Here is a 19,835-nt window from a genome sequence, read left to right as displayed (position 1 = left end):
ACATTGTAAGAGCCAATGATAAGAAATGCGGAGAGTAGACGGGATTTTCGGCTGACGACACATATTGAATGTTCCCTTCTTGAATCGGACTCGTTTCTCCGTGACCATTGATAGTCCTCGTACCAAGTGAAGGTGGCGAGATGAAGTTGTCCATAGCAGTCAAGATTTGGTCAGGAAATTTAACCTGCGGAACTAGGGCATTCTGTAGGTTGAGACCACGATTTGGCGTAGCGTCACCAGTGAAATTGCTGAAAGCCAAGGCTGCTGCTATACCAGAATCTCTTAAAACATCTTCTTCTATCCTCTCTCTTCATACAGTTCATTGTCGGCAATCACTACGTTCACGTGTCTTGGTCATTATAAAATGCGCGCAATGTCGTAAGTCAGCAGCCGTGAGTAGTCGAATTCCATCTCGGAATGGAGCCTATTGCATTCCCTCTATCACACTCCATTGGCCCAACCGAAACGAGAGTCATTCTCGATGAATCTCGCTCTTGATGCATCATTCTTACGAGCCAGCCCCTACCAAACCATGCATCGTCGAATCACGCATTGATAACGGCTTGTCGTCGGTTCAGCCCGTCATAAATCTCGCCGATGCGGACAAATAGCCTTGTCTGGATACATCAGGCAGATGCGAGATGTACAGACAGCATGTGCGAAATTGAAACGAACCCCATCTGCTGTGTTCCAGCTGATGGGATGCAATGCAATGCAACTTATACTATCAGTGCGCTGCAGTAAGCAAGGCTCTCGTGTTCGTATCCTGATGCAACGTTCGTGTGGTGGGGGTTGTTCCAGCCCCGCGCCCAGCCGAAAACGAGCGTCTGTTCATCACATTTGGCTCTAGTTTAAAGGGGAACAAAAGATAATGAATGGGATGGATCTCTACTAGAGGCATTGGATTTAAAATTGGCGCCGATATAATAGCGGCCAGACCAGGTACTAGTACTAACAATCTGCCTTAGTCGTGCTCTAGTAGGCAGTTGGGCGGTGTAAAAGTCCGGGTGACATTTTGCCTTTGCGCCCAACCATCAATTTCCTCTACAGACTACTGTTGGATCCCTATATCAAACCTCCTCTCCTCTTTTCTCTTCTTCCGCCAGCCATTGTTTGAGTCTGTGATATTTTTCTCTACCTAGAACACCAAAGGGGAGAATCAAACAAATAATCCGCCTATTTCGTCGTCCTTTCCACCAAACCATCGCCATGGCAGACACAAAAGTCTACCGCGCAAGCACCACCGCCCCCGTCAACATTGCCGTTGTCAAGTATGTCGAGCCATTGGGCCCCGATGAATGAATACACAAGAGGAATGAGATCAAAGAAACAAGTGCTAACCATTATACTTCTCTCTTTAGGTACTGGGGCAAACGCGATGCGAAGCTCAACCTCCCCACCAACAGCTCCCTCTCCGTGACGCTGTCCCAGAGCGACCTCCGCACCCTCACGACCGCCTCCTGCTCCTCCACCTACACCGGCGACGACAGCCTGCTGCTCAATGGCGAGCCCTCCGACGTTTCTGGCGCCCGAACCCAGGCTTGCTTCCGTGAGCTGCGTGGCCGCCGAGCTGCCCTCGAGGCTGCCAACGCTGCGCTGCCCAAGCTGTCGACCTTCCCCCTGAAGATTGTCTCCGAGAACAACTTCCCCACGGCCGCTGGTCTGGCTTCGTCTGCCGCTGGTTTTGCTGCCCTCGTCCAGGCCATTGCCAACCTCTACGAGCTCCCCGACTCCCCCTCAGAGCTGTCCCTCATTGCTCGCCAAGGCTCTGGCTCTGCCTGCCGCAGCTTGTTCGGTGGCTATGTCGCCTGGAGAATGGGTGAAAAGGAGGATGGCAGCGACTCCAAGGCTGACCTGGTTGCCCCCGCTTCGCACTGGCCGAGCATGCGCGCGCTGATTCTGGTTGTCAGCGCCTCCAAGAAGGGCGTCTCGTCCACCTCTGGCATGCAGCAGACCGTCGCGACTTCGGGCCTGTTCCAGCAGAGAATATCCACCGTGGTCCCCGCCAACATGGCCCTGATGGAGGATGCCATCAAGAACCGTAACTTCCCCCAGTTCGCCGAGGTCACCATGCGCGACTCCAACTCGTTCCACGCCACCTGCGCCGACACCTACCCTCCCATCTTTTACATGAACGATGTGTCCAAGGCGGCCATTCGCGCAGTCGAGGCCATCAATGCCCAGGCTGGCAAGACTGTTGCTGCTTATACCTTTGATGCCGGCCCCAACTGCGTCGTGTACTACCAGGAGGAAGATGCGGCGACGGTGCTGGGCGCCTTTGCGCCGCTCTTGGCCACCGCCGAGGGCTGGAAAGATGGAAGCGTCGTCAACGCCAGCGTCAAGCTGGATGAGGGCATCGCAGGCACTATCAAGGAGGGCGTCAGCAGAGTCATCATGACTGGTGTTGGAGAGGGCCCTCTCAAGACGGATGAGTTCCTGGTTGCTGAGGATGGCACGCCTGTGAAGCGATAGATGGGGCAATAGAATCTGGCGTTTGTTGGGATACAAGCCGTAAATGTACATGGCAAAAAGAATTATATACCAAAAGTTTAATATGTCAATAGATGGATTGAAGAAACAGCATCTCATGCATTTTTATGCCGTTTTATTCCTATTTCTGCTGTAGGTGACCTGCCAGCTGTTGTGCCAAAATCGTTGCTGGCCAAGTTCATTCTGCCACCTGTTACTTCATCTACCCGACACAATCACTTCAACCTTTTGTTGTCAACTTCCCTTTTGCACCATTCACCACAAACCACTACCTAAATTTACTGCGCATCCGTTCTTAGATTGAAAGCAACTCTCCTATAACTTCATTCTTCATTTGTTTCCTCGTTGTTGATTCTGCCCTTTGGCGCGCAACTCTCGCCCTATGTTTGCGACACCTGCATTCATCGCTTTCGCCGCTGCACCTTTGATTTGAAGGTGATAGAAAGCTCGGCGCGCTCACAATGGCGACACATGACGAACCTCACGACGAGCCAGCAGAGAAAATTACCGATATCTTGGCCTGGGGCAACGATGTTGACGTCGTGGAGCTCGACAAGTCCGGCCATGTGCAGCAACAGTGGCTTCATGCCCACGATGGCCACATCTTGCCAGTGAGCATCTCCTCCTACTTTTGCTAGATATCAAATTCTAACAGCAATACAGGTCCAGCTCAAGAACAGATCCAACGGCATCTTCTACCGCTCTGTTCGGGAATGGCGCAAGGCATTGTTCGACTCGTTTCTCCCCGTTGGATTCCCGCACTCCGTTTCCAAGGACTACCTCGCGTATCAAATGTTTGATTCCCTCCAGGCCTTCTTTTCAACCATCAGCTCTCTTCTTGCCAACCGTGCTCTGCTCAAAGGTCTCGGCGTTGGAGATGCATCGTCTTCGGCCACGTTTGCCCTTCTTCTCACAATCCTCAAAGATACCACGTCTCGCATCGCAACGATTGTGTTTGCCCACCGCTTTGGCCTTCGAATCGAACCAGACGCCAAGCGATACCGGTTTCTGGCCGATCTTTTCAACGACAGTGCCTTCTTTCTGGAGCTCTATAGTCCGTATCTAGGCTCCTGGGGCAAAGTCATCGCGCTCAGTACTGGTCAAGCACTCCGGGCGTTGTGCGGTGTTGCCGCTGGTGCCAGCAAGGCAGCCCTGAGTGTGCACTTTGCCAGGCAAGATAATCTCGCTGAACTCAATGCAAAAGAGGCTAGCCAGGAGACAGCCGTGGGCTTGATCGGCCTGCTTGTGGGAACGTTGGTGGTGAAGGCGATTGAGGATCATTCAAGTGTTGTGCTCTTGATGATTCTCCTCGTCCTTGCCCATCTTGGTACAAACTATCTTGGTGTTCGCAGTGTCTGCATGGCCACACTCAACCGACAACGAGCGACGATCCTATTCAGCGAATACCTCAAGAGCGGCGACGTTTTATCTCCCGAGCAAGTCGCAGAAAGAGAGAGCATAGTCTTCTGGAGCCCCATCATCCGCAACAATCGTGGAAACAAGGTAGTCCATCTCGAATTTGCTGAGAGTTACGGCCACGCCATGAGCTGCTCCGACTCACACGACAAACTCATCATCGTCGATGGCCTCAAGCATACCCGGTTTATTTGCTCTCGTGTTCCCGGCCGTCTGACTCCCATCAAGATGCTCCTCTGGGAGGGTGCCCAGCCGATCGATGCCATACGCGCATGGTTTGCCGCAATGGAAATCGCGTGGCTCATGGAGGATGGTGGTGTCTACACGCAGAAATTGGATGAGCTTTTCTGCGATGCTGGCGTCGAAGGCAACGGCAGAAAGTTTAGCATTGCCGGCAAAGACAGAGACAGCGAGTTTGTGCCACAGTTCAACAGCCCGAAGCTCTGGGATGAGTTGGTGCAGAAGGGGTGGAATCTGGAGACGCAGGCTTTGGAGACTACGGCTCCTGTTCGGCTGCAGATACGGAAGAGGCGAGCCAAGGATTTGTAGACGGGTAGATATTCTGCTACCCACGGATGAGGGATAGGAGTTGCTGGGTAGCACTGCTGTACTATATACACCAGTAAAAGCATCATCAAAATGATGCCATGAATTGACGCAATGAATGACTCGAAAAACTACTCTCAGGATCGTACAGGAGATTTGTATTGTACAAGGAGCCCCCCTCTAGCTCTATCTATCTTTATATGCATATTCCAACACAACACATCATTATCAACCTAACAAAACGCCATTTTTCTATGCCACACGTAAATCATATTATACATTCATTTTCCCCCCATCTTTTTTCCTCCCAAAGCTTCATTCTATGCCAAACCCGTCCACCTCATGACCCGCATCTTGACTCCCTCCAAGGTATTCAGCTTCGGCCTGACATCAAGATAGAAGCTCGGGGCTCCAGCCGTGCCACCGGGTCGTCCAGCGTAGAAATCGATGACATAGTCGACGCGGGTGCCGCAGCGGTCGATGACCCAGTCGTGCCGGTCAAAGGGCGCGGTGTAGCCGAGGATGGTGTTGATGCGGGCGGTTGGGGTCATGCGTGTGCTTTTATTGGCGAAGGAGGAGAGTCTGGGGCCATCGCATCTGCAATTCCTTCTATTAGTTACTCTGTTTTGTAGTGTTTTGAAGGATTGTTTGTAGCTTGGAGATGTGGATGGAGAAGGAAACGTACTTTGAGTCGGTCAAGTAGGGAGCTTCCCACTCTTTGATATGCTGCCACGCACGTTCATTGACGGCATTGTGGATAGGCACGACAGTCTTCATGTCTACTTCGCGCGCATCGTAGCCCTTGCGCTTCATCGCTTCAAAGAACATTTTCTCCGAGGGATAGACCCAGTTGCCCGAAGCGTCTACTCCCGATTCAATCTCTGCATTCGAGGGATTCGCAGAAGCTCCGTGGTCGACCGGACATTCATCGGAGTTTGTAAAGGAGCGGGGGATGGTGGATGTTACGCGGGAGGTTTCGAGGTTTGATTGTGATGGTATCGCGGGGTGGTTTGCGGGGAGGTTATCTGTGGTGGGGGAGGGAGAGGACCAGATGTAGGAAGATATTGTCTGGGTCCATGAGGAAGGCTTCTTGGCGGCGGAATGATCGACGGGGCATTTGGATGCTTCGTTTTGCGTGGAAGATTGGGGTTGGGATTGCTTGGAGGCTTCGGCGGCGCGGGCGTGGGCGAGCCAGGCGTCGCGGGTTTTGTGGTCGACGGGACAGGCGTCTTCTGCCATGGTCGACGTTGATGATGGGAGTCTAAATAGGAGGAGGTGATTTGATTGCGATTCGTCTTTGGTTGAGGTTGTGAAAGAGCGGAATGTGGTTGTGAGGGGAGCTGGGAGTTGGTTGGATTGCAGATTAATAATTTTTTGGTAGCGGCGCAAAAGAGTATCGCAACTTTGCGATTGCGAAATCTTGGTGTTTGGGCCGAGAATTTGCCGGACTGATATAGATGATAGGGGATAGAATCAATTACATGCTGGGGATTACTATCGAATAATAGGAATTAAAAAGAGATCGATGTAATTGGATAATATCCTAGTTTGGTAGTTTAATTGATGCATGATAGATGGCATGTAAGTGATGATATTCACCATCTGATGTCATTCTCATCAAGCCAGGCATTATCAATGCTGCAAATAGCAAATGCTCATAGCAGCATATCATTTTATTACAAAAAATTATCTTGAGAAATGATCTCGATTTCGAGTTGATATCTGCTGTGATCAGACTCTTCCCCACATTTGTTCTCCATCATGCGGTGTCATGAAATCATATACCGTTGATCTGAGGTCATCGAGAAGCCATCGTCCAGAGCGCATGTAAATACTGTATAAATACTGCCACCTTCCAACGATTTAATCGATTCCCAAATTCTCACAACTCCTAAGCTTTTAAAACTTGACAAATTTTTAAAACTTGACAAATTTCACTAAAAGTCTTTACGCATATCAAAATGTCCAACTACGAAGAGATTTCGCGCCGTGCTGAGGCTGATCTCAATACCTACCAGGCTAAGACTGGCAATGCTCGTCGACAGGCTGATGATGACGCTGGTGTCAACTCTTATGTGGAAAGGAAATTTGATTCAGCCAATGTCACTTATGGAGATGATTTAAGCACAAACAGAGGCTACAACAAACGTATTCCTCCGGGTGAGGGAGGAGACGTTGACGCTCGTGGAAGGTGAGTCCTTATCGACCCGTATAGTCACGTCGGTGCTAGTGAGAATGGCGACTGGGCATTTACTGAAGCACTTCAACAGACAAGCTACTGGAAATCAGTATGAAGGCCAAGGAGGACCTGATGACAAGATTTCCGAGTCATATCGCCAACAGGGCGGCCAAAACGACGCCGATGTTGTAGGCGCGAATACCGAACGGAACGTGGGCAACAGCGGCGACATTGCCGCTCAGGGACAAGCTGCATCTAGGGCAAACGTAGGAAGAAATCCGCCGGGGGTTGGAGGATCAAAGTACAAGGGAAGTGATTATTATACGCCTGAGAGTGTGCCGGACAGCATCTCTGCAGAGGGCTGGATTGCGCCTGAGAGTGTGACGCAGGCGAGTCGGGAGACGGAAGGATACACGTCCAGAATCCACGAAGACGAATAGGTAGTTTATGCGTCTGCTGAGAGGCAAAAATTGTAAGAATAAGATTGTATAATAGTTTGTGATTTTATGGTAGGAAATGGATGTCACATGTGATGGGTTTTTCATGTGCTTCTAAGAAAAGTGGCTGCGTCATAGCGCTCTAGCACCTTATCGCGCCCGTTATCTACGCCGTACAGTGCTCGCTGTAGCCTCCAACCTCGACCTCGCGTGACCCATCTCAGCTACTCTTCCATCAGCAACCTCCAAGCTTGCCCAGTGCAAAGCTCTTTCAACACAACAATGCTCTTCTCTTAGTGATGGTATTTCGGTTAAATCAAGTATAGAATGTCTAGCCGCTCCCCGTCCGCGTCCGGGCTTCTCCCCATGCCCGGCGCTCCGTCGTCGTCCTGGGCCGTCTACAGCGCCAGGCTGAAGAGCTTGGTGAAGCATCCCAACATGAGGGTCATCGTCGCCTTTTGGTTACTTGGTGCGCATTCTATCAAACCCCAAGCTTTTGGAATGATATACAGCTAACCGTTACCTTGCCCGATAGGTCTCATCAACAATGTGCTCTACGTAATCATCCTCTCGGCCGCGCAAGACCTCGTCGGATCGCTCCCGAAAGGCGTCGTCCTCCTCGCCGATGTCGTTCCCTCCTTCTTCACCAAGCTCATTGCTCCATACTTTATCCATCGCATACCATATCCGATACGAGTCCTCATCTTCATCGCGCTGTCTGCGGGCGGTATGCTGATGATTGCTATTACGCCTCCGTCCAAGTCGGTGCCGGTGAAGATGGTGGGAGTAATCTTGGCCAGCTTGGCCAGTGGAGGAGGCGAGCTCAGTTTCCTGGGACTGACGCATTATTACGGGCATGTGAGCTTGGCCGGTTGGGGATCTGGCACTGGCGCAGCCGGTCTGGTCGGGGCAGGATTATATGTGCTGTTGACCGATTGGTGGGGGTTTACTGTCCAGCAGAGCTTGCTGTTCTCGGCTTGTCTCCCTGCCATCATGTTCATCAGTTTCTTCTTCGTCCTTCCCTTAGACCCGCTGCGTCAAGGCAGCGCTTTGAAAGAATATGATGCTGTTCCGGAAAGAGACGTAGAGGACGAAGATGCAGACCAGACGGAGCAGGAGATTGCAGCTAGCACTTCTGCTCTGCTTGTCCCTGAGCCCTCTGTCCTATCAGCAAACACTGCATATGCCATGACGCGGGGCGAGTCGAATTCTCTTCGGAACAACTTGCGGAGAGCCAAGGCGCTCTTCATCCCGTATATGGCCCCCTTACTGCTGGTATACATTGCCGAGTATACCATTAACCAAGGCGTCGCGCCAACGCTGCTCTTCCCACTCGAATCGTCGCCGTTCAAGGAGTTTCGTGAATTCTACCCATTCTATGGGTTTCTGTATCAAGTCGGCGTCTTCATCTCGCGATCGTCCACATCCTTTATCCGTGTCCACTACTTATACCTCCCATCCCTTCTCCAAGTCGGAAACCTAATTCTTCTAACGCTACATGCCATGTTCTTCTTCATTCCCTCCGTCTACATAGTATTCATCATCATCTTTTGGGAGGGCCTACTGGGCGGGGCTGTCTATGTGAACTGCTTCGCCGAAATCATGGAAAACGTGCCGGCCGAGGAGCGCGAGTTTAGTCTTAGCGCTACAACGGTAAGTGACAGCGGAGGTATTTGCATCGCGGGTTTGATCAGCATCGTGATGGAGACGAGTCTCTGCGATTACCAAGTTGCTCATGGGCGCGATTGGTGCCAGAGGGCGGCGGTTTCACATGGCCGAGGATTATAGAGACAAACAATGGACAGAGTTGACATCAAAAAGAGTAGCGTGAATGGTTTAGTGGTAAAATTCTCCGTTGCCATCCGAGCAACGTCGGGGAGCCCTGGGTTCGATTCCCAGTTCACGCATAAGATTTTCTTTTTTTCTTTTTTGCTCCTTTTGCAATTTTCATTTAATATTCAGCTGATAGAAGAAGACGTCTGTACGTAAATTGAATATGAATGCCGAATGCAGCAATTGATCAGGTGTCGCAGCTTGTTCCTTTTTCTGTTCTCTATCAAGGCCCCAGCGGGCTGAGATATACTTGAAGCTAGCGAGGAGACTTACTGGATGCAATTGTGGCGAACCCCAAAGTTTCCTTTTTCGGGATGTAGATGCGGTTTTGTCTATATTTATCAGGTATTAGAGTTTTTCAACGTCATCCCTTCTTTATCTCGCCATAGTTATGTGTTTAATCGTGTTCATCTGGTCAGTCTCCTGCAATTTCTCTTCCAAGGTTTCTTGCATTATATGCGGTTACGCGGCACGGCGCCGATGCCCGATGCAGCCAGGAGAGTGAGCCGATTTGGGAGACGCGGGGCGGGAGGCAATTCAATACGAGCAGACCAACGCTGCGATCGATCGTGCGGAATACATCTGTAATAGTACTGTAGTACTCGTATTAATAGTATACTGATTGATTACCAGCTTAGGAAAATACCACGGCAGTTGCTCGTATTGATTCTCGAATCTTTCTTTATTCCCGTAGCGTCTTTTACTCACTCACACAGACCACGACACCCACTATTAAGTTGCGCTGTAAGACGAAGAGGAAAAGCAAAATGCAAAGCTGAAACAATAACACCCACGCTTAACATCTTACTCATCAAATAAAGCAACCTAGCGCCAATCCTCCCAAAGTACAGCAAAAAAGACTATTGGATTGCATCCGTTTTATTTGTTCTCCCCTGCTTAGCCCCTCCAAACCGCCTCCATCAGTTGGCCAGAACCGGGTCAAACCCAGGCCAAACTAAAAAGCTAGTCGCGCTCGTACTGCACCGAGATTCGATTTTCCCCCGTCAACGCCAAGCCCCCGAGTCTGGCGCTGCCTTGCTAGCGACCGGCATCGTGTCCTGTTAGCAGATACCCGGCGATGGGCGCTGGGGGTACGTACCCGATAACATAACCGTGGTCTCCAGTTTCCTTTCTGCCCCTTTTTCCGTTCCGCCAATCCAATATTGTGCCTCTTTTCTGCAGTCTGTCTCTGTCTGTCCAGTCTCTTGTCTCTCTTGTCCGTGCTTCGCCACAACGCGCCGCTACGCCAAGCCAATCTTGGGGCTTCTTTTTTGCCGGTTTGTCGCCAGCTCTTTATTCTCTTTTTCCTTCTTCATTTTCCTGCTTCTTGTCTTTTCTTGTTTGAGTTGCGCTTCACCTCTTCTCTCCTTTTCTTCTATACTGTAATCCCCGTGTTTCGATAGGCACGCAGATCATCGTTCGCTAGGATCCACTCCCTCATTCCTCCCTCTGCCCTCTTTTTTTCCCTCTTGCGCCTACATACAAACAAGGGCTTTGTCCTCTTTATCCGCATTCCATCGGCGGAGTATGCAGCGATAATGTTTGTCGGTGGTGTTCGATCTTCAAAGCTGTCGGCCCTATTGGCCGGCGCCATCATCTTCATCATTGTCTTTGCCGGCCTCGTCTACAACCAGCTGGACTCGGCTGAATTGCCCAACAGGTACGTGATGTAGTGACAGATCGCATCGTGGTCCCTGTCGAAGATAGCGTATGGGTATGGCTAACGCAGCTGCGCTTCTAGGACACAGCCAAACACAAATACCGGCTCAGTGCCTCCGCCATCCGAACCAGTCAAACCCGTCGAGCCAGTGAAGCCTGTCGAACCCGTCAAGCCCGTTGAGCCTGTCAAGCCTGACACCAGCTTCCGCGATGTCTGGTTCGAGGTCCACAAGCCTTCCATCAAGCCCGATTCCAAATTCTACCAGCCCTATGGCGCCTTCAAGTTCGACCTGAAGCACGACATTCACTTCCCGGAGCCCCTCGGCGAAGATCTCTGCATCATCGACCTTGATAACCGCCCCTTTGATGCGCCTCACCAGATCTTTGGACCCGATGTCATGAGCTGGGAGAAGAACCCCGAAAAGGTTCACGGTCTGTCTGTCGGCGTGCTCAACCACTGGCTTTATGGTACGCTCCCCCAATTCCACTCTCGCAGCATCATTGCGGCCAAACTAACGTGACCACGTGCAGCCAAGATTCACGGCTACAAGTACTACTTTGTCGCCATTGAGAAGCCCGAGGATCGCCGCGCATCCTGGAAGAAGGCCCCCGTCATCTCTACCATTCTCAAGCAGCACAAGGTTTGCATCTATCTCGACTCCGACGCCATCTTCCAGAACCTCGACCTTCCATTCGAGTGGCTTCTGAACTACTGGGACCTCGACCCTCGCAACAACTCCCTCGCCCTGGCCGTCGACCCCAACCGCGAGTACAACAAGGACAAGTTTGGCAAGCTCATGCTCAACACTGGCTTCATTGTCGCGCAAAACAACGCCAAGACCTATGAGATCATGGACGCTTGGGCAGGATGCCCCGAGGAGAATGGCAAGCACCCTGAATGCGTTGAATTCCGCACCAACTCGCCCGGCCGACCTACCGACCAGGGCGGTTTCGGCACCTTTATTCGATACGATTTCCCCGAAGACATCAGGCAGCTCGCTTGCACTGACGCCAACGGTTTCCCTAACAGCGATTCCGAGTGTGAGGGTCGCTTCATTCGCCATTTGTGGACCGGAAAGGACAGCTGGATCAAGGTTTTTGTCGGTCAGCAGGTTCCGGGAGCATATCTCGAAATGTTCCACAAGGAGTTCTTGGACGAAAAGTCCGACTTTTACATTACTGAGAAGGACCTCATGGCCAAGTATCCGCCCAAGGAGGAGACTCGGGATCCAACCCCAGAGCAGACTCAGGAGGAGCCTCAGGAGAAATCCGAGAGCCAACCTGAGGAGAAGCCATGAACAAGAGACCGCCTTGATCATAAATGACTCCTCATTATTCATTGCCACGACAGGATTAAGAAATAACATCTACACCGGCATATAACAAGCACTATTTAATACGGCCATTTTTTCTTTTCGCTCGGCCATCTGCGAACCGCGTTCCTTGGCTTCTTGACTGTCTTTTTATATATATACGAACATGTAGGCGTGGCAGGAACAAGAAAAAGGCTCGACATTGTTTTTGTTTTGGGAAACGGAAACTCGGTGCAGGAAGCACGGTTTGTATATATAATCACGGGGCTTTTGTTTGGTTTTTTATTTTGTCAAGCTTTCACGAGGCGCCGAAAGACACGAGAGCGAAAGCGTATCCGCAGGAGGGAGCCAAGGGTGCATCATAACTGAGTGAATTAGCGGCAGCTGGTCAAGACACTGCCAAGTAACATTTACGACGAATTGATGACATATCGTTTATTAGCTGTGTGCGTAGATGCCGAGGCCTGCAGCCAAGATTCGTGGACGGATTTAATACCGAGGTGATTTTGCTTCATTTGTGAGGAAAATTTCGTAACACGGAGGTTTGCTTATTGGACTTCCGTGTCGTGATCTTTATACAGACTAGAGTTCGGGTATTGACACCATATTATGTTTTCTGAACTCGGAAAAAGTTGACTGCCACGGTGTAGAGATGAGAGATGGAATGTGATGATATCAACCAGGTCGCTTCGTTAGCTTTGTCAGGTCAAAACGCAAAGTGAACGACAATGTTCGTTTTCAGCAAGGATTTTCTTAGAAATTTTATCATATTTTATGCTTAGATCGATTCTCCGCCAAAATAACGCTGCTTCACATGATGCGATACTAGTCTTTGCCAATGTTTGTATGTTGAATGCCGGGTAGATGGGCCACATGACTTGATCAAACACCTTCAAGCATTGCCTTCAACGTCATTTGTAACCTACGAGAACAACGCACAGAACAAAATAAAATAAAATAGCAGCTAGAATGTTTGTATCACAACGTTGTACCAGCCCCTCTCATCATATCACTTCATCTGCCTCATCCAAGAACGTTCTTTGGGTTTCATAAAGCGCCGTCACAACATGATACACACATCCTACCACAAGCAAGAGAGTAGAAAGAGAGAGAAATTACCCGGCAAAGCTGACCGCCCTTGGGAAAACGGTGTCGATACTTGGGTAACGGTTATTCCTGCGAGGGCCCGGTTTCTGTGTGACGGCGTGTTTTGGGGGGAACAGGAGGCGGCATGTGGCTGTTGTTTATTGAAGACGCGCAGGGTTTGGTTAGGGCTTGGTGTTACGGATTTTTGATTCATCATGATGAGATTTCATTACCATACGGAGAGGGGGGTAAAGGAATGAGAGTGAGGATGAAAAAAGTCTAGATATTATTGTAAAAGCTTGGTCTAAGTTGGACTTTACAGCATCCTTATCCTCATGCGAAGATGTCTCTTCCCCCTTTTACCATTCCCACGTCCACGCAACACCTCCCTAAACGACCATAATCTCATAAATACACCACTAATATCCGCTCGTCTCTTCATCGTAGCTCTATTCCCCATCATCCCTCTCAACACTCCTGCATTCCGCGCCTCCATCACATCCGCCTTGCCTCCTTCGGCGCAGTTTGCCGCCTCCGCCTCTATGTTGCATGATTCGCAAGACAGGTGCGTGTAGACCTCGTCGTCTGCGCGCTCGTAGCAGCCGCTGCGGCAGGACAATCCGTGGCGGTGGATCCGCCAGCGGGAGAGGGAGCCGTTCCAGCAGGGGACGCGGTTGCAGCGGCGGTTGAATGTGAGGAAGCAGGATGAGCAGCGGTTCCAGGACCGGAAGTGGACGCACATGGCCGCGGCGGTGATTTGTGATTTTGTATCTGTAGTTGTATATGTCTGGTTGATAGTTGGTGGTTTGCTGGTTGGGATAGCGGTGTTGAGGTTGATGAGCTTGGATGAAGTAGAGTAGCAAGAAGCTGGATATCTTTCATTCATGAGGGACCTTATTGACTTGGAAAAGAAAAGGAAAGAGAATCTTGTTGCAGGCTGCATCAACAGGAGAAGTAAGATGCAAAGGAGGCTACCCATCTGTATTTGAGTTCAAACTGAACCAACAAAAACAAGGCGGCCTCTCTGCAGGTATGACAAAACCGGTCTGGTTCGAAAAGAGACGGAGGATAATGAAGTGAATCGAAATTTTTGCATGGTTCATGGATGGAGCTTGGAACGTGCCATTTGCGAAAAATGTTTGCTTCGTAGAATTGCCTTTTATAGATGGCCTTGTGAGAGGTGAGGGTTTGGTGTACCCGTTGGAAGAAGACGCAGAAGATGCTTTTTTAGAATTCCCGATGACCCGGAACTAAAAGAGGTGCGTGCTTGTTCCTTTTTATAGATTGATTTGTGTAAGTCGGAAGAGGTCCGCTGTAGCTCTGAACTGGGCAGTGCTTCTTCATCATGCTTTGTGAACAAAACTCTCCTTCGTTAGGTTGATTTGGTGTATGTGTGTACATGATACTTGCTCGCCATCCCCTGGGACATTTCATCTCACAGTCAAGCCCCCCCATCTGAGGGTCACACCAAACATGCAACTTGGGATGCAATATCCACGGTAACACGAGTGACAGCTCATCCAACGGGCAGTGCAAGAAATTGGCGGTGTCTGTCGCTTACCAGCTCACAAGGACGTCCACACGATTTCTCTCTCTCTCTTCTCTCGCTCAGCATTCCAAATCTGCCCACACGACCATGTTTTCCGGCGGGTCAGGCATTTCGTTGAAGAATTTTGCGATTTCGGCGTCATCGTACCGCATGCTGAAATGCGTTAGAACAAATGTCGTCTTCGGCCACTTTCTTATGACTTTTTCTAGATCCCGCCATAATGTGTGTTTGGTCTTTATGCCCTGTGCCTCGTGCTCTTCATATAGGAAGCTGCACTCTGTGATGACAACGGGAATGCCCTCTTTTAACCATGATGGCTCGTCAGCGAGCGTCTGTGCTGTCGTATCGCCTAGGAAGGCAAATATAGGCGTGGTATGAGGAGCCGTGAGCTCAGTCCCGGCTTTGCGCAGCGCTTGAAGCTCGGAACCCGGCAAAGACGCGAATTCAGGCTTGAGACGCTGCGTAGTTTTGCTAAAGACGTAGCCTAGACAGGGAACTTGGTGGTCACAGCGAAAAGCCGTGGCGGTGATGCCCTGAGCGCGGCGGAGAGGCACAACATCGCCGGGCTGTAACCCGTAAGTGAAGTGCGTGTTGAGAAAAGCCGTAGAAGAGGGAGTCCGACCCAGTTCCTCGCTCCTCGCAACTATTTTGTCGTCGATGGGAAGCCCCCGGATATCCGCATCTTCAGGCCCGATTTCACCTCCAAGATTGAGTATCGTCTTGGCGAGGACGAAATTGTCAAACGCCGTCCTCATCTCAATGGGACAGAAAATATCCGGCGGATCATCGCGCTTGACAAATGCCGGCGCTAATAGCGTGTGGTCGCTGTGGCCGTGCGTCAAGAAGATGTGCTTGGGACGCTGATTGTTGACGACGAGGCCGGCGTCTAGTAGAAGATTGAGCGAGGGAATCACAAAGGATGTGTGCCAGGCGGCTCGAGACCGGCCTGTGAGGACGAGCTGGCTGTGCGGCTTGGGGAATTTCCACTCGAGCACGTCAGATCGAGGGGATTGCGGGAGAGGAGCGGCGAACCGCGGTTTTGGTCGGTTGGCCATTGAAAGGCTAATGAAGAGTGTCTGCTTTTATGTAGGGCGTTTATCATGTAGCGGTAATATGAGAGCTGTACCTGGTGGTGATGTTGCTGAATTGAAGTTCAAGATTGAAAAGCTAGCTAGTATCTTATGGTGGGTAATTCTAGCACCGTTCATCAATCTGCAAGGAGCAGCGTTGCCTTCTTCTAAAATGCACATCTTCGCTATCTATTCAAGATAATATATAGTCCAGAGATATCTACTCCCCGCCCATAATACTTTTTTTCTCTTGGCCGTGGTGGTCATATGTGTTGACGCCTTGCTAGGCGCTGAATGTTGAACCTCCGGCATGACTCAACCACCGCTTCGCCGAATGAGTGCATGTGGGTAAACGGCTTGAAATGCTGCGCAACACAACCTCACACTTCATTAATTATTATTAAAAAGAGAAGGATAACGTAGATAAGAAAGATACGCAAAAGCAGATATTAAAATATAGTTCAATCGCCTTGGGCATGGTAAGGTCCAAGGCTACTTGTGCAGACGCATGGAAAGACGCCGATGGAATAGTGGCTGAACTATGTATCGGCCTGTTCGCTATGCATAGGTTCTTGTAGACTAAAGCCTAATCAATATCACAACCATCCACACTGTGGACAGATTGCGGAAGTGCTGAAACTTAACTAAGAAGGCTTTGGCATTATCGTCGAAGTTGGCGGTACTGATACAATGTCAAATAGAATACAGGTGATCAAGCTAGAGGGCGTTATTACGGCCGTCAGGGTTGTAACGGGAGTGACTCCACCAGAGAGCATCATTTCCGCACTGTTGAAGATGTGTATATACCTTTCGCGGCATCCATGTTGGGTCAAGAGCTGGTCAAGAGCTCTTATCGATGAAATGATGGCCACATTTGAAGCCAATGGAATCCAGCCGGTTGTGGATAAAATAGTATTTGCACTGCCGGAGCTGAGAGAGGCCCTGGAGTATCTGATGAGTACAACTAGCATACACCCACACTGCTACACAAGAAGAGGCCAATAAAAGTTGGAGGAGGCTCAGAAACATGGTGGTAGAGTGGGTGCTAGAATCGTGTAGCATTTGGTAATTATGTATATAATACTGTTTAACAAAGGAACCTAGATAAGTGTAGCATAGTATATGACATAGGAAACGCCATTAGATGTGTGTTTTGTAGATCCTCAAGCCTTTGAGTGACAGGTGCAACGAGTAATGATGTGAGGCGGGTTGAATATGGAAACTTGGTACACAAACTGGACCCGTATACACTTCCCTTCCTCAAGCTCCACTTGTATCGGATTCTGAGATTATCCCAAGTGAGGAATGCTCATAACCGCTGGTGTCGCCTTGAAGGCTTCAGAAGGAAGATAGTACAGCGCCCTGAAGCTTTCGCTGACGAGAAAAAGCCGACAAGGGATATAGCATATTGCAATACACCCGAGAACAATGTTCATGACCGTTTTCCTTTGCTTTCTGATGTCTGCTACTGTGGATCCGATGTGAGGTATATGGGTAGCAATGTAAATGTAAGGCAGGACAATGGTCATTAGAGCTGAGATTCGCCACAAGAGTCTCTCAGCATCTGTGGGAAAGTCGGAATTCCAAGCAAAGAGGTGGACACCTCCAAACGAAGTAGCCGACGCGAATCCAATCATTAGCGAGAAAATGTCAGCCGCACTCGGGGAAAGTTTGTAAGGGTTGCGCCAGGAACACTTGTTCTTCTTAGATCGCTTGCTGGATATAAAATTTCTCCATTGGAAGCAGATTTCACATTCTGGGCCATCTGGGCAGTCGTCTTCTTGGCCGTTTTCGTTTTGGCTGATATCCTCTTGGTTGTTGTGCTCCTGGGCGTTGCCTTCATGGGTGTTGCCCTCTTGTGTGTTGCTCAACAGGCGATTGCCTTCTTGACTGTTGTTTTCGGAATTGGTATTCTTTGCATTTTTGGGGTCTGAAATCATTTCCTCATCCCGGTAGTCAATGATGTCGTGTAAAGTAGAAGTTGGCATATAATATCGCTTGCCCTGCATATATGCAAATGGAGCTGCTTCAGCAATAGCAACGAAATCATCGTACCCGACGACTTTCTCTATATCTATGTAGAAAGGCACGTTGACGTCTTTTGGTTTAATAAAGTCAATGCTGTATATAATTACTGCGGTTGCAGCAAAGGCGACTGTAGTGATTTCCAATTGAGTGAAGTGAAGATCATCAATGGTTCGAACTATCAGTTGGACGACGAGCCAGAGTACCTGTAGTACAGCAATGATTTTCACTAGACCGTCTGACTTGCTTTTATCGTCGATCGCTTCTTCCTTGATCTTTGGCATTTCTGTAATAATTCCCCTCTTTCGTGCGATCGCAAGTTGCTTGGAATCTAGTATCCAGATATTTCCAGCCAATGCTGCGACGTCGGCTTCACTGAAAGCCAATTCTCTCTGTGGTTCGGTTCTGGTGGATGGCTGTATGCCCTTTTCCATATCGGAAGCATGCTGCACATGGCACTCCCACAGATCCCACGGAATTTTTCCACACATCTTCAGAAGTCGATCTTGTCTCTTACAAAATTTCTTAATGAAGTCAGGTCTCTGTTTCTTTTTGGGTAATATTCTCTGTGTAGCCTGGTCTGGTGTTGGAGTATCCTTTGGTGGGAGGAATCGAAGAGCGATTCCGCCCATATCAACAAGAATGGTGTGCTTCAAGCTCCAGGGAACCCCATCTAGATGTGCAAGTCGCTCCAACATTGCTGAGTTGGACCGGGTAGCAAAAACCTTTCTTGCGCAACCCGTGGCAGCAAACTCTGGAGAGAAGAGTTTCAGGCCCATCCAGAATACTTTCCGCCAGAGGAGGTATATATGTTTGCAAAGCCACTCTCCTGTTCCATTTGTAACAATATCGGCCGGGAAGTCGAGGTGGAGGATGGACCATGTAGACAAAATAATGATACCGATGCAACTCCAGACAATCTCTAAGGTTGACCTGGTGTTTACCCCATGGACATATCCGCTGTATGTCCCATTGGGAGGAAGGGTGCATTCAGGAGTAAAATTCCTCATTGTTAATATTGTTGATTGCTTTGTTACAGACTGGTTCAACTAGAGAAGAAATATCTAAATCTTATATAGACGGGCCAACCTGGTTACACAAAGCAGAACAGCATACACTATGAAAGTCTTGATAGCTCCCTTGTGTATTACTGGGCAACATCATGTAATCCTCTGGATAGTGCTTTGTGTTTTGCCTCGCATCCCTACATACAAACCTATTCGGTAGCCAGCTGAGCTGCACTATTAGCAAACGTGGTCTTCCGTTACTGGAGCAGAGTCTTACGCATTGATGTGGCGTAAGATAGTTTGCAAATCATCATAACAGTAATTTGCCAGTGGCGTTTTTGGCCAAATGAGATAAGGCTGCGAATCATTCCCAAGTATAAGTCTCCGAAGAGCCTATGGTGAGAGCTCATATGTCTTGGCACCATTGTGATGGCGCGTTATTTCGACGAAAAGGGAAGAGTAGACTGCTCGCTTGGACGCAAGACGCAAGGGCAGAATTCTCACAGAATAGGATACAAGATGCGCCTACATTGTACACCTTCAGCGCCGGCTGGTCATAGTATTGCTACGTGAAATCTGCTTTATATTACTGCTGCACCGAGCGACAACTTGGTAACGTTATGACTTCCACACGTCAGATTTTGATACCTATCTCAAACCTGTTAGCTGGAGTTTCGATAGAGAAACTTGTTGAGTTGTCAGTTGAGCTCAATACTCAGCTAATCGTTGTCTTAAGAGCGCTTCAGTCTTGGCAAGCCCGAAATATTGGCAGCACAAATTGCGCCAGCGTCTTGGCCAACATGCAAGCCTCGTATATAGTGCATATTTGATGAGATTACATGTGTCCTATACTGGGTTGTCATTATAAATTGCTACGCATATGCTTGGGTGTCAACATCTGACCTGTATCTGCGTTATGCAGACAAGGTGGTGATTTGACCAATGACGAAGAGCTTCGGTGAGGCTTCGGTGCAGACATTTACGCCCTCAAGCCACTTACATTGGCGAATATGACCTTAGTTATTACTATGTATGCGCATCCGAAGCAAATGTCAGGCTCGGTATTGAAAGGGAGATTGATGAATGTCGTAGAGGTTGTTTCGCCGCTACCTGCATAAGACTGTTTACCAACTATGTAAGCAAGGCTCTATTTGATCAATGATTCCCTTCTAACTGTATAATATTACCAATCGTTAAGGGCCTGAGGGCTTCCATCAAGGCTATA

At 49.4% G+C, this 19,835-nt stretch overlaps 9 protein-coding genes and 1 non-coding gene across 10 annotated transcripts; 6 read left to right on the top strand and 4 right to left on the bottom strand.

The window, feature by feature from the left end:
- The first annotated feature begins 1,055 nt into the window (after positions 1–1,055).
- V8C40DRAFT_159648 (diphosphomevalonate decarboxylase MVD1) lies at positions 1,056–2,697 on the top strand. Its single transcript, XM_083211433.1, has 2 exons — positions 1,056–1,271; positions 1,362–2,697. Exons 1-2 carry the CDS (start codon positions 1,210–1,212, stop codon positions 2,470–2,472), a joined length of 1,173 nt encoding a protein of 390 aa, XP_083076146.1. The 5' UTR covers positions 1,056–1,209; the 3' UTR covers positions 2,473–2,697.
- Positions 2,698–2,703: 6 nt separating this feature from the next.
- V8C40DRAFT_237226 (uncharacterized protein) lies at positions 2,704–4,566 on the top strand. The gene is made up of 2 exons (XM_083214203.1): positions 2,704–3,101; positions 3,154–4,566. The coding sequence occupies exons 1-2, from the start codon at positions 2,952–2,954 to the stop codon at positions 4,453–4,455; spliced, it is 1,452 nt and encodes a 483-aa protein (XP_083076145.1). The 5' UTR covers positions 2,704–2,951; the 3' UTR covers positions 4,456–4,566.
- On the bottom strand, positions 4,524–5,892 carry V8C40DRAFT_237224 (cytochrome c1 heme lyase CYT2). Its single transcript, XM_083214202.1, has 2 exons — positions 5,138–5,892; positions 4,524–5,049 (listed from the first exon to the last, which is right to left on the bottom strand). The coding sequence occupies exons 1-2, from the start codon at positions 5,689–5,691 to the stop codon at positions 4,773–4,775; spliced, it is 831 nt and encodes a 276-aa protein (XP_083076144.1). The 5' UTR covers positions 5,692–5,892; the 3' UTR covers positions 4,524–4,772.
- A 521-nt stretch (positions 5,893–6,413) lies between these two features.
- On the top strand, positions 6,414–7,071 carry V8C40DRAFT_263075 (uncharacterized protein; the record flags this gene model as incomplete). The annotated part of the gene is made up of 2 exons (XM_083219424.1): positions 6,414–6,643; positions 6,723–7,071. 2 exons carry the CDS (start codon positions 6,414–6,416, stop codon positions 7,069–7,071), a joined length of 579 nt encoding a protein of 192 aa, XP_083076143.1.
- A 211-nt stretch (positions 7,072–7,282) lies between these two features.
- Positions 7,283–9,264, top strand: V8C40DRAFT_237222 (batten's disease protein Cln3). Its single transcript, XM_083214201.1, has 2 exons — positions 7,283–7,537; positions 7,604–9,264. The coding sequence occupies exons 1-2, from the start codon at positions 7,396–7,398 to the stop codon at positions 8,854–8,856; spliced, it is 1,395 nt and encodes a 464-aa protein (XP_083076142.1). The 5' UTR covers positions 7,283–7,395; the 3' UTR covers positions 8,857–9,264.
- V8C40DRAFT_t66 lies at positions 8,894–8,975 on the top strand. The gene has a single exon. It is a non-coding gene; the product is annotated as a tRNA-Gly (tRNA).
- Positions 9,265–10,058: 794 nt separating the features above from the next.
- V8C40DRAFT_159598 (uncharacterized protein) lies at positions 10,059–12,216 on the top strand. Its single transcript, XM_083211432.1, has 3 exons — positions 10,059–10,561; positions 10,643–11,028; positions 11,092–12,216. The coding sequence occupies exons 1-3, from the start codon at positions 10,440–10,442 to the stop codon at positions 11,856–11,858; spliced, it is 1,275 nt and encodes a 424-aa protein (XP_083076141.1). The 5' UTR covers positions 10,059–10,439; the 3' UTR covers positions 11,859–12,216.
- Positions 12,217–13,227: 1,011 nt separating this feature from the next.
- Positions 13,228–14,252, bottom strand: V8C40DRAFT_159592 (uncharacterized protein). Its single transcript, XM_083211431.1, has one exon. It carries the CDS (start codon positions 13,936–13,938, stop codon positions 13,276–13,278), a length of 663 nt encoding a protein of 220 aa, XP_083076140.1. The 5' UTR covers positions 13,939–14,252; the 3' UTR covers positions 13,228–13,275.
- V8C40DRAFT_159591 (MBL fold metallo-hydrolase) lies at positions 14,253–15,836 on the bottom strand. The gene has a single exon (XM_083211430.1). The coding sequence runs from the start codon at positions 15,561–15,563 to the stop codon at positions 14,568–14,570; it is 996 nt and encodes a 331-aa protein (XP_083076139.1). The 5' UTR covers positions 15,564–15,836; the 3' UTR covers positions 14,253–14,567.
- A 1,031-nt stretch (positions 15,837–16,867) lies between these two features.
- Positions 16,868–18,613, bottom strand: V8C40DRAFT_263072 (uncharacterized protein; the record flags this gene model as incomplete). The annotated part of the gene is made up of 1 exon (XM_083219423.1): positions 16,868–18,613. The coding sequence occupies one exon, from the start codon at positions 18,611–18,613 to the stop codon at positions 16,868–16,870; it is 1,746 nt and encodes a 581-aa protein (XP_083076138.1).
- Positions 18,614–19,835: the final 1,222 nt, after the last annotated feature.

This window comes from Trichoderma camerunense (assembly GCF_050948025.1).
Source record: "Trichoderma camerunense strain CBS 138272 chromosome Unknown V8C40scaffold_4, whole genome shotgun sequence".
NCBI lineage: Eukaryota > Fungi > Ascomycota > Sordariomycetes > Hypocreales > Hypocreaceae > Trichoderma > Trichoderma camerunense.
This window is presented reverse-complemented; position numbering and strand designations above follow the sequence as displayed.

What these genes read in the sequence shown, in the direction of transcription:
- V8C40DRAFT_237222 (XM_083214201.1), top strand. Translation starts at nt 7,396, where the DNA reads ATGTCTAGCCGCTCCCCGTCCGCGTCCGGGCTTCTCCCCATGCCCGGC. An exon ending in CGTCGCCTTTTGGTTACTTG is followed by an intron (nt 7,538 to 7,603) that starts GTGCGCATTCTA and finishes CTTGCCCGATAG; the next exon opens with GTCTCATCAACAATGTGCTC.
- V8C40DRAFT_159648 (XM_083211433.1), top strand. Translation starts at nt 1,210, where the DNA reads ATGGCAGACACAAAAGTCTACCGCGCAAGCACCACCGCCCCCGTCAAC. An exon ending in GTCAACATTGCCGTTGTCAA is followed by an intron (nt 1,272 to 1,361) that starts GTATGTCGAGCC and finishes TTCTCTCTTTAG; the next exon opens with GTACTGGGGCAAACGCGATG.
- V8C40DRAFT_237226 (XM_083214203.1), top strand. Translation starts at nt 2,952, where the DNA reads ATGGCGACACATGACGAACCTCACGACGAGCCAGCAGAGAAAATTACC. An exon ending in ACGATGGCCACATCTTGCCA is followed by an intron (nt 3,102 to 3,153) that starts GTGAGCATCTCC and finishes ACAGCAATACAG; the next exon opens with GTCCAGCTCAAGAACAGATC.
- V8C40DRAFT_159598 (XM_083211432.1), top strand. Translation starts at nt 10,440, where the DNA reads ATGTTTGTCGGTGGTGTTCGATCTTCAAAGCTGTCGGCCCTATTGGCC. An exon ending in TCGGCTGAATTGCCCAACAG is followed by an intron (nt 10,562 to 10,642) that starts GTACGTGATGTA and finishes CTGCGCTTCTAG; the next exon opens with GACACAGCCAAACACAAATA. An exon ending in GCTCAACCACTGGCTTTATG is followed by an intron (nt 11,029 to 11,091) that starts GTACGCTCCCCC and finishes GACCACGTGCAG; the next exon opens with CCAAGATTCACGGCTACAAG.
- V8C40DRAFT_159591 (XM_083211430.1), bottom strand. Translation starts at nt 15,563, where the DNA reads ATGGCCAACCGACCAAAACCGCGGTTCGCCGCTCCTCTCCCGCAATCC.
- V8C40DRAFT_237224 (XM_083214202.1), bottom strand. Translation starts at nt 5,691, where the DNA reads ATGGCAGAAGACGCCTGTCCCGTCGACCACAAAACCCGCGACGCCTGG. An exon ending in CCCTACTTGACCGACTCAAA is followed by an intron (nt 5,050 to 5,137) that starts GTACGTTTCCTT and finishes AAGGAATTGCAG; the next exon opens with ATGCGATGGCCCCAGACTCT.
- V8C40DRAFT_159592 (XM_083211431.1), bottom strand. Translation starts at nt 13,938, where the DNA reads ATGGGTAGCCTCCTTTGCATCTTACTTCTCCTGTTGATGCAGCCTGCA.